The sequence below is a fragment of the Rattus norvegicus genome, chromosome 10, assembly GCF_036323735.1.
Source record: "Rattus norvegicus strain BN/NHsdMcwi chromosome 10, GRCr8, whole genome shotgun sequence".
Classification (NCBI taxonomy): Eukaryota; Metazoa; Chordata; class Mammalia; order Rodentia; family Muridae; genus Rattus; species Rattus norvegicus.
The window spans coordinates 93,973,753-93,989,224 of NC_086028.1; the positions used below are offsets into that span (position 1 = coordinate 93,973,753).

At 38.6% G+C, this 15,472-nt stretch overlaps 1 protein-coding gene across 11 annotated transcripts in view; it reads left to right on the forward strand.

Moving 5' to 3' along the window:
* The window catches only part of Cep112 (centrosomal protein 112), a 467,050-nt gene that overhangs the window by 108,123 nt on the left and 343,455 nt on the right, over positions 1–15,472 (forward strand). For all 11 annotated transcript variants that reach the window (XR_005489758.2, XM_039085653.2, XM_063268762.1 and 8 more), the window contains 3 exons: positions 1,184–1,270; positions 12,185–12,284; positions 14,381–14,499. Coding sequence is in view for 10 of the 11 variants with exons in the window: in XM_039085653.2 (XP_038941581.1) it covers positions 1,184–1,270; positions 12,185–12,284; positions 14,381–14,499 (306 nt within the window). In the remaining variant the exon portion in view is untranslated. The remainder of the gene's footprint in view (positions 1–1,183; positions 1,271–12,184; positions 12,285–14,380; positions 14,500–15,472) is intronic.

The following is a 15,472-nucleotide window of genomic DNA, read 5'->3' on the forward strand; positions in this document are numbered from 1 at the left end:
TTGGAACCCCCCTTTGCCCTGTAGCTTCTGTAATGTGTTTGACATTCTTTTCTATTCAGAGTCTTCCTTCCAGTATCAACTGCAGCGTTGGCCATATATTGGTCAGATATTGATTTAGCCTACTTTTGTCTCAGAAAGATTTTCCTTCTCCTAATACTGTGACAGTTCTGTTGAGTAGGCAGTAAGTAGGCAGTGAGTAGGCAGTGGAGTGTTTTTCAGACCTTGAGTGTATGCTTTCATGTCCTTCTAGTGCCTAGAATTGGCATTGAAAATTCAGGCCTGCCTGTATGTGCGACTTGGTCTTTCTCTCTTGCCATTTTCAGTGCATTTTGTATTTTTCTGAATTGTAAGTGTTTTGGCCATTGCACAATATGAGGGATTTCCTTTCCTGGTTCTGCTTGCCTCTGTTTATCTGGATGCTTGTCTATTTTTCTAGTATTGGACAATTTCTTCCATTATTATACTAAATACATCTTCTATCTTTAACATGGAATTTTTCTTCTTTTTCGTCTATAACTTCTAAGTTTGATCTTTTCACAGTATATCAAAGAGCTTGTATATTTTTATAGATATTTAAATTTATTGTTGGCCTTAACAAATGATCCATATCCTCTGAGTTAATGCTTATATCTGACTACTCTGTTTTACATGTGACCCATTTTATAGGTAAGGCGTTTTACTGAGATTTTTATTTGACATATTAAAGTTTTTATTTGAGAAATCATTTGTTTGCTTTATTTTCATTCTTATTTGAAAGGAACAATCCTTTTTATTGGCTGACAACCTACCAAGTACACTCCTTATTTTGTCCAGCCAGTCTCTGGACCCTCCTGTTTCTGCTGTCCCAGAGTTGGGATGTGTCCTGCCATGCCTGGTTTGATTGTGGCTATAACATGGACTCAGGATCAAAGCCATTCTTGAATAGCAAACACTTTACTGAACCGACTGCTAGACAGTAATTTGCCATTTATATGAATATTCTTTCTTTTAAAATGTCATATTTCAACACATAGGCTAACAGTATTTTGAAATGAGCAAGCAGATGTGAGCAAAGAGAAAACGTTGGGAGAGACTTGTTGACATGGCAATACTAAAGCCTGAAGTCCTGTGTGGGTTTTCATGTGAGAGCAGGACACCACTATAAAATGACGCTCTGCTAATCTTGAAAATCTTTCCCTTCAAGTTGGACATGAAGACAAAAATGATGGAAGCGAAGTTCTCTGAAGAGAAACTTAAGCTGCAGAAGAAGCATGATGCCGAGGTGCAGAAGGTAGGGCTGTGTCATGTATGTTGTCTGCAGTGTCACTGCACTCTGGGGCTTGGGACAGGCCACACATCTCCTTCTACCCACGGATTAGGCATTTGAAAATAGTGTACGTCATTAATGAAATTTGCTGAAGTAAAATCATATAAAAATTATCTGTGAACTCTATTTGTGAACCGTGACTATTTTTGTCCAGTTCCCCCTTACCTATTACATTACCTGTATTTTAAGACTGAATGTCATAGTTTTTACTAGATCGTTACTAGTGACTTTTGTGAGTGTGTTTGTGTGGACTTGTGTAGCTGAAGAACTTCGGAGCTATTTTAAGACAGGACCTTACTGTCTTACTGTATTACTCAGCCTGGCCTTGGCCTCATCTCTCTCTTCTCTTGCCTTCTCAAGTAGCTGGGGTGACAGGTCTTTACCCACAGGTTTTGCGCCATCCTTGAAATGTGAAGTGAAATAACAGCTGTAAATACTATAGTTTGTTTTATCCTGATTGTTTCAGCTTTCTGATTCAGTTCCTGTTTTTAATTAATTAATTAATTAGATTCAGAATCACATTGTTTCCCACCTGGCCTCCAGCTTGTGCTCCTCCTACCTGGGCTCCTGAGTGCCAGCGCATCTTGCTCTCCTTAGATTCAGAAAGACCTCTTGCTCCCTCAGAGTGAAAACACAGATGCCTATAGAATAGAGATTTTCTTTTTTTTTTTTTTTTTTTTTGGTTCTTTTTTTCGGAGCTGGGGACCGAACCCAGGGCCTTGCGCTTCCTAGGCAAGCGCTCTACCACTGAGCTAAATCCCCAACCCTGAGCTTTTCTTTCAAATAAACTAAATTCTCCTGAGAGCCCATAATTCACAAAGGAACAGCAAAGCAAACAAGCAAACTCTTGGACTTAGTTCTGTTTGCTGTTGACAGCATGTAATGTGGTCCTGGCACTGACTGTCAGGCTTCTCTGAGTAGGCCTCTCAGATTTTGCTTTCCAACTTTTCAGTATTTGTCTATTTATTAGTTTATTTATTTATTCACTCACTATATGTGTTATGAGCCAAGGATTCATAAAAGCTAAGGAAGTACTATACCATTCTTAGGCTACCGTCCCACCCACTTAAAAAGTATGTTTATTTTGAGTCAGTATCTGGATCAGTGTCTAGCCTGGCCTTAAGCTTACTCTGTATTAGTCTCTCAAGTAGTTAAGTTGTAGCTCTGAACTACCAAGCTTGGCCCCAATTTTTTAATATTTTGAATTAAATTTGTATCTTTCCTGGTGTCTCAGCAAATTCAACTAACTTTGCTATGTAGAATTTTAGTTCATGATATTTTTATAATTAAACATTTTTGTGCTAATGATGTGTGTTTTAAATGCATGATGTTTGTACAAATAGAACATTTACACATGTTATTGAAAAACTAAGCCTATGTGTCTGCTTCCCCAAACTGAATAACAAAGACAGAATCAGCTGGGCATACTAACCCTAGCACTGGGTGCTCAGGCTGGCCTTACACACATCTGTAGTCCAGGCACAGCATGACCTCATCTTCCTCTTGCCTTGCTCTCTAGAGTAGCTGGTATGCACCGCCAGAGTAGTCTCCTTGGCTCAGAGAAAGGGATTCTGGCTCAAAAATTAAACAAAGGAAGACAGCAGGGGCAGAGGCAGAAGACCAAGACCACAGTATCATGGATGCAAGCATCTCTGAAATAGAAAATACTTTACTGTTAAGACAAGTATTATTTGATTTATCCTGTGTGTGGGGGGTGGTTATGAGAGTGGGCATGCACATGCATTTGTACATGTGGTATGTGTTGTATATGCAACATGTGTATAAGGGTGTATTTCTATTGCATGTGCCTATGAAGGCTAGAGTCCTATTTTGCATATGTCCCTCTATCATTTTCCAGCTCATTTTTCAGAGACACAGTCTTTTCTATTTTTTTGTCTAATTGAACATTTCTTTCTGTTTTCATTCTTTATAAATCCAACTAAAACAGTAAGTAGTAACAATGCCACACCCCTGGCTAATTGTGCTGTCTCATAATTTTCTTTGACAAATTTGTCTATAACAGGAGCTTGGTGCTTACCATTTTGCCCCCATCCCTAACCCCAGTTACCTTTTTTTTTAAATCATCCTGATCAATGCTTGACAAGAAACATAGGAGAAAGGCTTTTTCATTCTTTGTCTTGGCTTATCATTTTAGAGAATACTCTCTCCAGTAGTGGAGAAAGTTAGGGGGTGCATCTCTATTCCAGTGGCATTCAACAGCGACAGAGTGCTTCCTATTTGTAGATTAGAAAGTAGATAGGACAAGAAGTGGGGTTGGGTTATAAACCTCAATACCTGACACCAAAAGCTCTTCTTCCTCCAGTGAGGCCCCATCTTCCAAATGTTCCAGTCTCTCAAAATAGTACTATCAGCTGAGAGGTAGATGTTCATATACCTGAGTCTATGGAAGGAATTTTATATACAAACCAAACATTCCAAAACTTGGGACCTAGGAGATCATGGCCTTCTCAAAATTCAAGATGAATTCAGTAAAGTCTTAAACAATTCCATAGTCTCATAGTTCCAGTACTGTTCAAAAGAGCAAAGACCATGTCTCTTTTTAGACTCAAGGCAGTCTCTTAAATATAAGCCCTTTTCAAGGAAAAAGTTATATATTTTCAGCACATAATGTCATGGGATAAACTATTTTCATCCTAGAGTGAAGGAAGGGAGAATAGACCAGACCAAAGTAGTAGTGAAAGGCATCATGGGAAATACAAAGCCTTCAGCTCCATGTCAGGCATATGGGGAATGGGGTAGTTATGGGCTTCTTCCTTGGGTTTTGTTAGCTTTGCTTCTCCAGCTCAGTTGCCTGTAACATAGATGACCTCTCCCTTGGGCCATTGCCTGGTCTCGGTGACTTTCTAGAATTCTGCACAAGGCCTTGTTTGTTACCTCCTCACTCTTCATAGTTGCAAAACCAGCACCACGTGGAGAACATCATGTCTTCATATTGACTTGAGATGTATCCTGGATCCTTTGGTCCAGAGCTGAATTTCATCTGTATGTTTTTGAGCTTAAACCTGGTAAAAACACTTGGCTAGGTAACCCTGGTTTAGCTGGATTCCCTGCTAGCTCTCTGTGTTTAGTCACTGTCTTTTCAAGTGGGAAATTTTAGATAACTTTGCATTGTCCTAACTCTGCTGCTCTGGATGTGTGAAGTCTTGACCACTATGGCTCCTTTCCTGTTGGCCCAGCACTAAATCTATGCTTTCTCTCTACTGGCACTATTCTATTGAACAAATACACATTTTGTCCCCACCTGCTTTGTCCTCAATTTTAATTAGATTTACACTTTTTCTTTTTTCTTTTCTATTTTTTGTCTAATTGTACATTTCTTTCTGTTTTCACTCTTTATAAATCCAACTAAAATAGTAAGTAGTAACAATGCCACACCCCTAGCTAATTGTGCTGTCTCATAATTTTCTTTGACAAATTTGTCTATAACTTTTTAGTTACGCTTCATGTATTTTCAGGATATGAGCAGAATGCAGCCAAATTCTTTGCCAGAATAAAACATGAATGGCATCTAGCTCAGCTTCTGATGGAGGCCAGGATGCCTTTTGATACAGTATCTCCATTTTGTTGGTATTCTAGTTTGCAAACCTTGAGCTGGAAGAGCTTCCTAAGCTCTGTGTATGGTATTATAGGGTTTCTTTAGCCTGCAGCTCTAGAGTCTTCCTCTTCCTTCCTGTATACCAGTTCCAAAGACCTAAGAACTATACCATCAGGCTTATCACAACAGTGACCTCACTTCATGGTCACAACTTAGGCTAATTAATTTCATACCACTTATACCAAATACCTGAGAAAAAGCAGCTTAAGAAAGGAAAAATTAGGGGGGAGAGAGCTGGACCTAGTAGCGGCGGCTACTCCTGAGAACCCAAAGGAGACGAATACTTTCTGCCCAAATTCCTGACCCAAGAGGAAATCACCTAGTGCCATCTGTGCCCCCTGGGCACAGGAACCTAGGAGCAGTCAAAGCCCTTTGGTTTCTGCCTGAGCCAAGAGTTGAAAGCCAGTCGCCAGGAGTGCCTGTACACCTGATAGCAGAGCTCTCTGTTCCCAGATCCGGCTGAAAGAAACAGGTATACAGGAGTGCTGGCACACAGGCCTACAGGAGTGCTGGCACACAGGCCTACAGGAGTGCTGGCACACAGGCCTACAGGAGTGCTGGCACACAGGCCTACAGGAGTGCTGGCACACAGGCCTACAGGAGTGCTGGCACACAGGCCTACAGGAGTGCTGGCACACAGGCCTACCGGAGGGCCAAGCCACTTTCAGAGACAGTAAGACAAGCTAACACCAGAGACAACCTGATGGTGAGAGGCAAGCACAGGAACCTAAGCAACAGAAACCAAGACTACTTGGCATCATCAGAGACAAGTTCTCCCACCAAAGCAAATACTGTATATCCAAACACACCAAAAAAAGCAAGATTTGGATTTAAAATCACATTTTATGATGATGATGGAAGATTTAAGAAGGACATAAATGACTCCCTTGAAGAAATGCAGGACAGCACAAGTAAACAAGTAGAAGCCTTTAAAGAGGAAATACAAAAATCCCTGATAGAATTACAGGAAAACACTACCAAACAGGTAAAGGAAATAGACAAAACCATCCAGGATTTAAAAATGGAAACAGAAACAATAAAGCACAAAGGGAGATAACCCTGGAGATAATAAAAGGGAAGAGATCAGGAGTCATAGGTGCAAGCATCAGCAACAGAATACAAGCAATAGAAGAGAGAATCTCATGGGTAGAGGATACCATAGAAAACATCGACACAACCATCAAAGATAACGTAAAACGCCAAAAGCTCCTAGCCGAAAACATCCAGGAAATCCAGAACACAATGAGAAGATCAAACCTAAGGATAATAGGTATAGAAGAGAGTGAAGACTCCCAACTTAAATAAAGGCCAGTATATATCTTCAACAAAATTATAGAAGAAAACTTCCCTAACCTAAAGAAAGAGATGCCCATAAACATAAGAAGCCTATAGAACTCCAAATAGATTGGACCAGAAAAGAAATTCCTCCTGTCACATAATAGTCAAAACACCAAACGTACAAACCAAAAAAAAATAATTTTAAAAGCAGTAAGGGAAAAAGTTCAAGTAACATTTAAGGCATACCCATCAGAATTACACCAGACTTCTCACCAGAGACTATGAAAGCCAGAAGATCCTAGGCAGATGTCTTACGGACCCTAAGAGAACAAAAACGCCAGTTCAGGTTATTATGTCCAGCAAAACTCTCAATTAACACAGATAGAGAAACCAAGATATTCCATGAGAAAACCAAATTTACACAATATCTTTCTACAAATCCAGCCCTACAAAGGATAATAGATGAAAAACTCCAACACAAGGAGGGAAACAACACCTAGAAAAAACAAGAAAGTAATCTCCTTCCAATGAACCCAAAAGAAGAGAGACACACAAGACACCTCTAACAACAAAATTAACAGGAAGCAACAATGACTAACCTTAATATTTCTTAACATCAATGGACTCAATTTCCCAATAAAAAGACATAGACTAAGAAACTGGATACATAAAGAGGACCCAGCATTTTGTTGCATACAGGAAACACATCTCAGAGACAAAGACAGACACTACCTCAGAATAAAAGGCTGGAAAATGACTTTCCAAGTAAAGGGTTCCAAGAAACAAGCTGGAGTAGCCATTCTAATATCGAATAAAATCAACTTAACCAAAAGTTATCAAAAGAGATAAGGACACTTCATATTCATCAAAGGAAAAATCCACCAAGAGAAAGTCTCAATCCTAAATATCTAAATACTCCAAATACAAGGGCACCTACATTCATAAAAGAAACCTTACTAAAGCTCAGAGCACACATTGAACCTCATACAATAATAGTAGGAAAATTCAACACCCCACTCTTATGAATTCGCAGATCATGGAAACAGAAATTAAAATAGAGACATAGAGACTAACAGAACTTATGAACCAAATGGACTTAACAGATATTTATAGAACATTTCATCCTAAAACAAAAGAATATACCTTCTTCTCAGTACCTCATGGTACCTTCTCCAAAATTAACCATATAATCAGGCACAAAACAGGCCTCAACAGATACAGGAAGATTGAAATAATCCCATGCATCCTTAGACCAAGGACTAAGACTGGTCTTCAATAACAACAAAAACAACAGAAAGCCCACATATACATGGAAGTTGAACAACACCCTACTCAATGATAACTTGATCAAGGAAGAAATAAAGAAATTAAAGACTTTTTAGAATTTACTGAAAATGATGGCACAACATGCCCAAACTTATGGGACACAATGAAAGCAGTGCTAAGAGGAAAATATCATAGCTCTGAGTGCCTCCAAAATGAATCAGGAGAGGGCATATATTAGCAGCTTGACAGCACTCCTAAAAACTCGAGAACAAAAAGAAGCAAATACACTCAAAAGGATTAGAAGGCAGGAAATAATCAAACCCAGGGCTGAAATCAACCAAGTAGAAACAAAAAGGACCATACAAAGAATCAACAAAACCAGGATCTGGTTCTTTGAGAAAATCAACAAGATAGATAAACCCTTATCCAGACTAACCAGAGGGCACAGAGATTATGTTCAAATTAACAGTATCAGAAATGAAAAGGGAGAAACAACAACAGAATCTGAGAAAATTCAAAAAAATCATCAGATCCTACTACGAAAGACTATATTCAACAAAACTGGAAAATCTGGACGAAATGGACAGTTTTCTAGACAAATACCAGCTACCAAAGTTAAATCAGTATCAGATAAACCATCTAAACTACCCCATAACTCCTAAAGAAATAGAAGCAGTTATTAAAAGTCTTCCAACAAAAGAGCAGAGGATCAGATAGATGGGTTTAGTGCACAATTCTATCAGACCAATACTATCCAAACCATTCTACAAAATAGAAACGGACAGAGCACTAGCCAATTCCTTCTATAAAGCCACAATTATGCTTATACCTAAACCACACAAAGACCCAACAAAGAAAGAGAACTTCAGATCAATTTCTCTTATGAATATTCAACCCCAAAATACTCAATAAAATTCTTGCAAACTGATTCCAAGAACACACCAAAATGATCATCCATCATGATCAAGTAGGCTTAATCCCAGGGATGCAGCGATGGTTCAATATATGGAAATCCATCAACATAATCCACTATATAAACAAATTCAAAGAAAAAAAACCACATTATCATTTCATTAGATACAGAGAAAGCATTTGACAAAATTCAACAACCTTCATGATAAAAGTCCTAGAAAGATCAGCAATTCAACGCCCATATCTAAACATAGTAAAAGCAATATACAGCAAGCCAGTAGTCAACATCAAACCACATGGAGAGAAACTTGAAGCAATCCCACCAAAATCAGGGACTAGACAAGGCTGCCTACTGTCTTCCTACTTATTCAATATAGTACTGGAAGTCCTAGCCAGAGAAATCAGACAACAAAAGGATGTCGAAGGGATACAGATTGTAAAGGAAGAAGTCAAAGTATCAGTATTTGCAGATGATATGGTATAAATAATGACTGCAAAACTTCCACCAGAGAACTACTAAGCCTGATCTATAGATTACTTTTGGCAAAATGGCCATCTTTACTATATTACTCCTGCCGGCAAAGTTGCTGGATATAAAATTAAAACCAATCAATAGCCTTCCTCTCCTCAAAGGATAAACAGGCTGAGAAAGAAATTAGGGAAATGACACCCTTCACAATAGTCACAAATAATATAAAAACCTCCGTGTGACTCTAACCAAGCAAGTGACAAGAACTTCAAGTCTCTGAAGAAAGAAAATGAAGATCTCAGAAGATGCAAAGACCTCTCATGCTCATGGATTGGCAGGATTAATATAGTAAAAATGACCATTTTGCCAAAAGTAATCTGCAGATTCAATACAATCCCCATCAAAAATTTCCAACTCAATTCTTGATAGAGTTAGAAAGAGCCATTTGCAAATTCATTTGGAATAACAAAAAAACCAGGATAAAGAAAACTATCCTCAACAATAAAAGAACTTCTGGGGGAATCACCATCTCTCACCTCAAGCAGTATTAGAGAGCAATAGTGATAAACACTTCCTGTTATTGGTACAGAGACAGGCAGGTAGATAAGTGGAATAGAATTGAAGACCCAGAAATGAACCCATACACTTGTGGTCACTTGATCTTTGACAAAGAAACTAAAACCATGCAATGGAAAGAAGATAGCACTTTCAACAAATGGTGCTGGTTCAACTGGAGGTCAGCATGTAGAAGATTGCAAATCAATCCATTCTTATCACCTTGTACAAAGCTTAAATCCAAGTGGATCAAGGACCTCCACATCAAACCAATTAACACTCAAACTAATAGAAGAAAAAGTTGGGAAAGGTCTCGATCACATGGGCACTGGGGAAAATGTCCTGAACAAAACACCAATGGCTTATGCTCTAAGATCAAGAATAGACAAATGAGACCTCATAAAAATGCAAAAGCTTCTGTAAGGCAAAGGACATTGTCATTAGGACAAAATGGCAACCAACAGATTGGGAAAAGATCTTTACCAAACCTATATCTGATAGAGGACCAATACCCAAAATATACAAAGAACTTAAGAAGTTAGACTCCAGAGAACCAAAATACCCTATTACAAAATGGGTTACAGAGCTAAACAAAGAATTCTCAGCTGAGGAATATCGAATGGCTGAAAAGTACCTAAAGAAATGTACAACATCCTTAGTCATCAGGGAAATGCAAATCAAAACAATCCTGAGGTAGCACCTCATAACAGTCAGAATGGTTATGATCAAAAACTCAGGTGACAGCAGATGCTGGCGAGGATGTGGAGAAAGAGGAACACGCCTCCATTGTTTGTGGGGTTGCAAGCTCGTACAATCACTTTGGAAATCATTTTGAAGGTTCCTCAGAAAATTGGACATTGAACTACCTGAGGACCCAGCTATACATCTCCTGGGCATAGACCCAAAAGATGCCCCAACATATAACAAAGACACGTGCTCCACTATGTTCATCGCAGCCTTATTTATAATAGCCAGAAGCTGGAAAGAACCCCAGATGCCCTTCAACAGAGGAATGGATACAGAAAATGAGGTACATCTACAGAATGGAGAACTACTCAGCTATCAAAAACAATGACTTTATGAAATTCATAGGCAAATGGATTGAATTAGAAAATATCATCCTGACTGAGGTAACCCAATCACAGAAAAACACACACGGTATGCACTCACCAATAAGTGGATATTAGCCCAAAAACTTGAATTACCGAAGATACAATCCACAGACCACATGAAGTTCAAGAAGGACAACCAAAGTGCAGATGCTTTAATCCTTAAAAGGGGGAACAAAATTATTCATAGGAGGGTATAGAGGCAAAGTTTGGAGCAGAAACTGAAGGAATGGTCATTCAGAGCCTGCCTCACCTTGGAATCCAGCATATATATATATATCTCCACCAAAACTAGACAGTACTGATGAAGCCAGGAAGTGCATGCTGACAGGGGCTTGATATAGCCATCTCCTGAGAGGCTGAGCCAGAGCATGACAAATACAGAGGCAAATGCTAGCAGTATACCGTTGAAATGAGAACTAGGTCCCCATTGGAGGAATTAGAGAAAGGATTGAAATAGCTGAAGGGGCTTGCAACCACATAAGAAGAACAATGCCAACCAACCAGAGCTCCTTGGGACTAAACCACACCGAAAGACTATACATGGGCAGACCCATCACTCCAGCTGCATATGTAGCAGAGGATGGCCTTGTTGGGCACCAAAGGAAGGAGAAGCCCTTGGTCCTGCCAAGGTTGGATTCCCAGTTTAAGGGAATGTCAGGTGGTGATTGGACTGGGGGTTGAATGGGGAGGGGAACACCCTTATAAAAAGTAGGGTAGGAGGGGATAGTGGGTTTATGGATAGGAAACTGGGAAAGGGAGTAACATTTGAAATGTAAATAAAATATCCAATAAGAAAAGGAAAATTATTTTGGCTTATGTTTGTGGGTTATGATCTAGCAGCCATAGGGTTGAGGCTAAAACAAGAAAGATAAAGTAGAAGGCTACTAATAAAAACACTAAGAAAAACTACTTTGGAGTCTTTCTACGTTTTACTCAAAGTTGGTTTAGGGCGTATGGAAGTCTAGCTGCACTGTGAGACCATTAGCCTGGCCCACTCACTCCTCACTCTGGTTTTCTTTTGCACTCCTGGGTAACATTTTCTACTGTTTATTAACTTTCCTATTTTAGTTATTCCTCTTTTTAATTTGACTTCTTTTTATGCTAAAGTATAAAATAATGGCTATAGTTATTAAGTACTTAAATTTGAAACAACTGGTAAAATATAAATGGTGTAAAACTTGTTTTTACATTTTGAGTTCATTTTTTTTCCTGATTCATAAAACAGATAGATAGGAATGGAGCCTGTTGTAAATCATCATCTTGGAAAAGGTCTTGGCTTTAAGCAGCAAGACAGTAGGACACTTATGGCAGGGTTTCTCCATGTCTTCATGAAGGATGCTGCACCCCAGTGCAGAGGAGTGCATGAGCCAAGAGCTGATTTCTGATGACCTCGCTCCACTACTTTATGACAGTTTAATTTCCAATCCATGTTTTAGGGATTCATGTAATATATTATCCATATTCTTCTTAATATTATCTTGAAAATTCTAAACAAATATTTTAAAATTAGTTATTCTAGTGTATTAATATTTTATCTGTATATAAAGTAAGTTTTTTTTATTTAGGTGGAATCATTTATGAGACTGATAGAATTGCAAAATACTGTGCTCACTTATTATATATTCTATACTAATTTTATGTACTGAAGTACTATCCACTGTTTTTTTCAGATTTTAGAAAGAAAGAATAATGAATTAGAAGAGTTGAAAATCTTATACAAAAAGAAACAAACTGAAACCGAGGAGACTGTGCGAAAGCTTGAGAAGAAAGGTGATGGTGTCTGATGTGAATCTTCCAATACCTGTGTATATTTATTTTAATGATTTAAATGTAAAAATGTAAAATTTCATTTCTGAGCTTCCAACAATAGATGAAATTTGTATGGACTTTCATGTAACTAGGTAAAGTAAGTTTCCTGCATGTGTGTGTGCGTGTGTGTGTTAAAAAATCTTCAAATATTTCCCACTTATTCATTGTGAAGGAAGAAGAAAGCATGTAATTAAATTTTAAATTGGCTGCTATGAACCAAAATTAAAATTCTCAAGGATTCACAACAAGATATCATTTTTTTGTGAAATTAACCTTTGTTTGAATTTGATTAGTTGAAGAGAGGAATTTCTTGTGTTGGGGTAGGAAGGGTAAAATTGATGAAGTGTGTGTGTGTGTGTGTGTGTGTGTGTGTGTGTGTGTGTGTACGTGTATATGTGGCAATGTTTGACCACTGAGCACATCTCTAGTTCACAGGCTTGTGGCTGTCTGTCTGTCTGTGTCCACTTGTGTAATTTTGCAAATGCTTTGATAAAGGCCTAGAATATCTGAGTCACAACCTTGGGGTCAGTGAGTGTGGAACTGAAAGGATTAAGGTCTGGTTGATGGCAGACATGTAGGCAATGAGTAAGAATGAGGGACAAAGGGGATTTCGATCTCGGCTGCTGCCAAGTTTATTGGGTTTTCCCAGAGCAAACCTAATGTGGTAGAATGGATCGTAATATCCCTGACAGTCTAGTGGGCAGTTACATGTGAGAATTAACCAATAACTTATGGTTTTTTTAGTTTAATTTCCTGCTTTAAATGTTGGTTAAAGTGGGGCTGGAAAAATGACTCAGTGCTTAAGCGAGGACCTGGATTCAATTCCCCCCAGCACCACATGGCCACTCACCACTGTCTGTAACTCCAGTTCCAAGGAATCTGACGCCCTCACACAGACATAGATGTAGGCAAAACACCAATGCACATAAAGTAAAAATAAATTTTAAAAAAGAAAGGATGGAGACTCTTATTCACTTAAAAATGTTGGTGAAAGTGATTAGCTATCACTGGTAACAATTACAAAAAGTGAAGGAATATCTAAAGTATTTGATATTTCTAGATTTTCTTTCTCACTCTTTTTCATATTGGGAACCTCAAACATCCTTAAACTTAAAACTATTCAGTCTTTTTCCTTTTTAAAAAAGAAATAATGTTTTCTTTTTAATTTTTTAAGAAAAGAAATAATGTTTTTTCTTTCTTTTTTTTAAGGTTTATTTATGGGCAGGAGAGATGACTCAGTGGTTAAGAGCACTGGCTCTTCGTCCAGAGGTCCTGAGTTTGATTCCCATATGGGAATCTGGTAGTGTCTTTTCTACATGCAGCAGAGCACTCATATACATAAAATAAATAAAAAGTTTTAAAAACCCTCATTTTAAAAAAGTTTTGTTTATTTTGTATTCAGTATTCTGCCTACATATATGCCTAGAGACCTGATTTTGTGCAAATTAGAGGGATTTCTTTATTTTCAAAGGGAAGAATCTATTCGGTTAGTGTTTTTAAAAATTATACCCTGAGCTGACACTCCATGAGCACAAAATGTTCCACAAAAGAAGAAAGGTATGAAGGAGTGGGGGCTGGAAATGGTAGCAGACCATGAGCTCGTCCCCGGGGGCCCACAGAGACGGCGGTGTTCGCAGTGCCACTTTATGATGTGGAAGACACAAGAGATGGAGCCAAAGCAGTGGGATTGTGAGGAGCTATTTTCTCGGTTAGAGCCTTTGGCCCATAGCCTTTAGGGGAGTAGAACTTCAGTATGGTTCCCAGCTGGCACACCCATGGGACCTGCTCTGTTGAATGGACTCTTTAGAGTGACGGAGGCCATATTAGAGGAGAAATACTTGAGGGTAGCATGGTTTTTAAATATTCTAGAGAGAGAATAAAGACTAATCAATTTCATCTATGCTTATAGAAGTGGCCAAAAAGCAATGAAATGAGAGGAGTTTTTAGAAAAGTAAGTTAGTGAAAAACTATCTATTAAATGTATCATTACATTTAGATATCAAATTCTAATATGGTTCCTAGAACTGGTTTAACTATAGTCTCATTGTTTTTGACAGTTCAGATCCTTATACGTGACTGTCAAGTTATCAGAGAAACTAAAGAGAATCAGATAACCGAGCTGAAGAAGATATGTGAGCAGAGCACAGAATCTCTGAATAATGACTGGGAAAAAAAGGTAAGCTCCCCAAGTCAGCCACAGGCCTGTGCATGTGAGAGGGACATGCTAGCAAGTGCAGAAAACACTTCAAACTTCAAGAGAAACAAAGATTGCTAGTGCTGCTGTTTTTGTATATGTTTACTTCAAAGTCTGTATTCTAGAAATAGTTTTTGTTTTAAAGTCATATTTGTGACTTATTGAATTAATGTTTTGCATTTTTTGTCATAGCCAATAGGTTTTAACTAAAATGATTATGGAAATAATGGTTTCAATTTGGGATTTGAATCATTTCTCTATTAAAATGCCTGGCACCACTATATACCCCAGGCTGAAGCTGATAGTTCAAACTTTGTTGGATGTGAGTAAAATCCCTAGTGGACAGTTCCTGCTTGCATGCACTGGGGAGGCATTGGTACAGGGCTTAGTGACCATCTTGGATCACTTTTGGTACTAGGTGTATCCCTGGTGTGAAAACAGCCTTCAGAAAATTACAGATTCAGGGGTCAGGTTTGAAGGAATGCTTCCAGTAGTCAAAACTGCCTGTATTTGGCAAAGCTGAAAGGTCTCCTGGATGGCTATTTCTGAGTATCCTCACTCTTCTTGCTCAAGGTTCTTGAGACCCTTACCAGTGTGGTACTGCATCTTGCCTGCTTTCTGCTTTTGGTTCTCACCATGACCCGGCCTCCTATTCTTCCAGTATCTTCCTTGTCAGATGGGAATTCACATTGCCTTCATTAGCTTCTGCCTTTCTCTCTGTTCATGAATAGTGAGTCAAGGCACCTCTTAGACTCTTGAACTTCGTTCCCCATCCCATGAGTGGCACTAGATCCAGGGATGGTAAGTTAGAATTAGGTTTGCGTAGGATGAAGGAAGGGATGGCCTGGTCTCCACTTGCGGTTTTGCTTCCTTTACCTCATTTCACAGTGTGTTTTTAAAAGCTTCAGCCATTTAAGCAGCATAACATAAGAATATTGATTAAGACTCGCACACA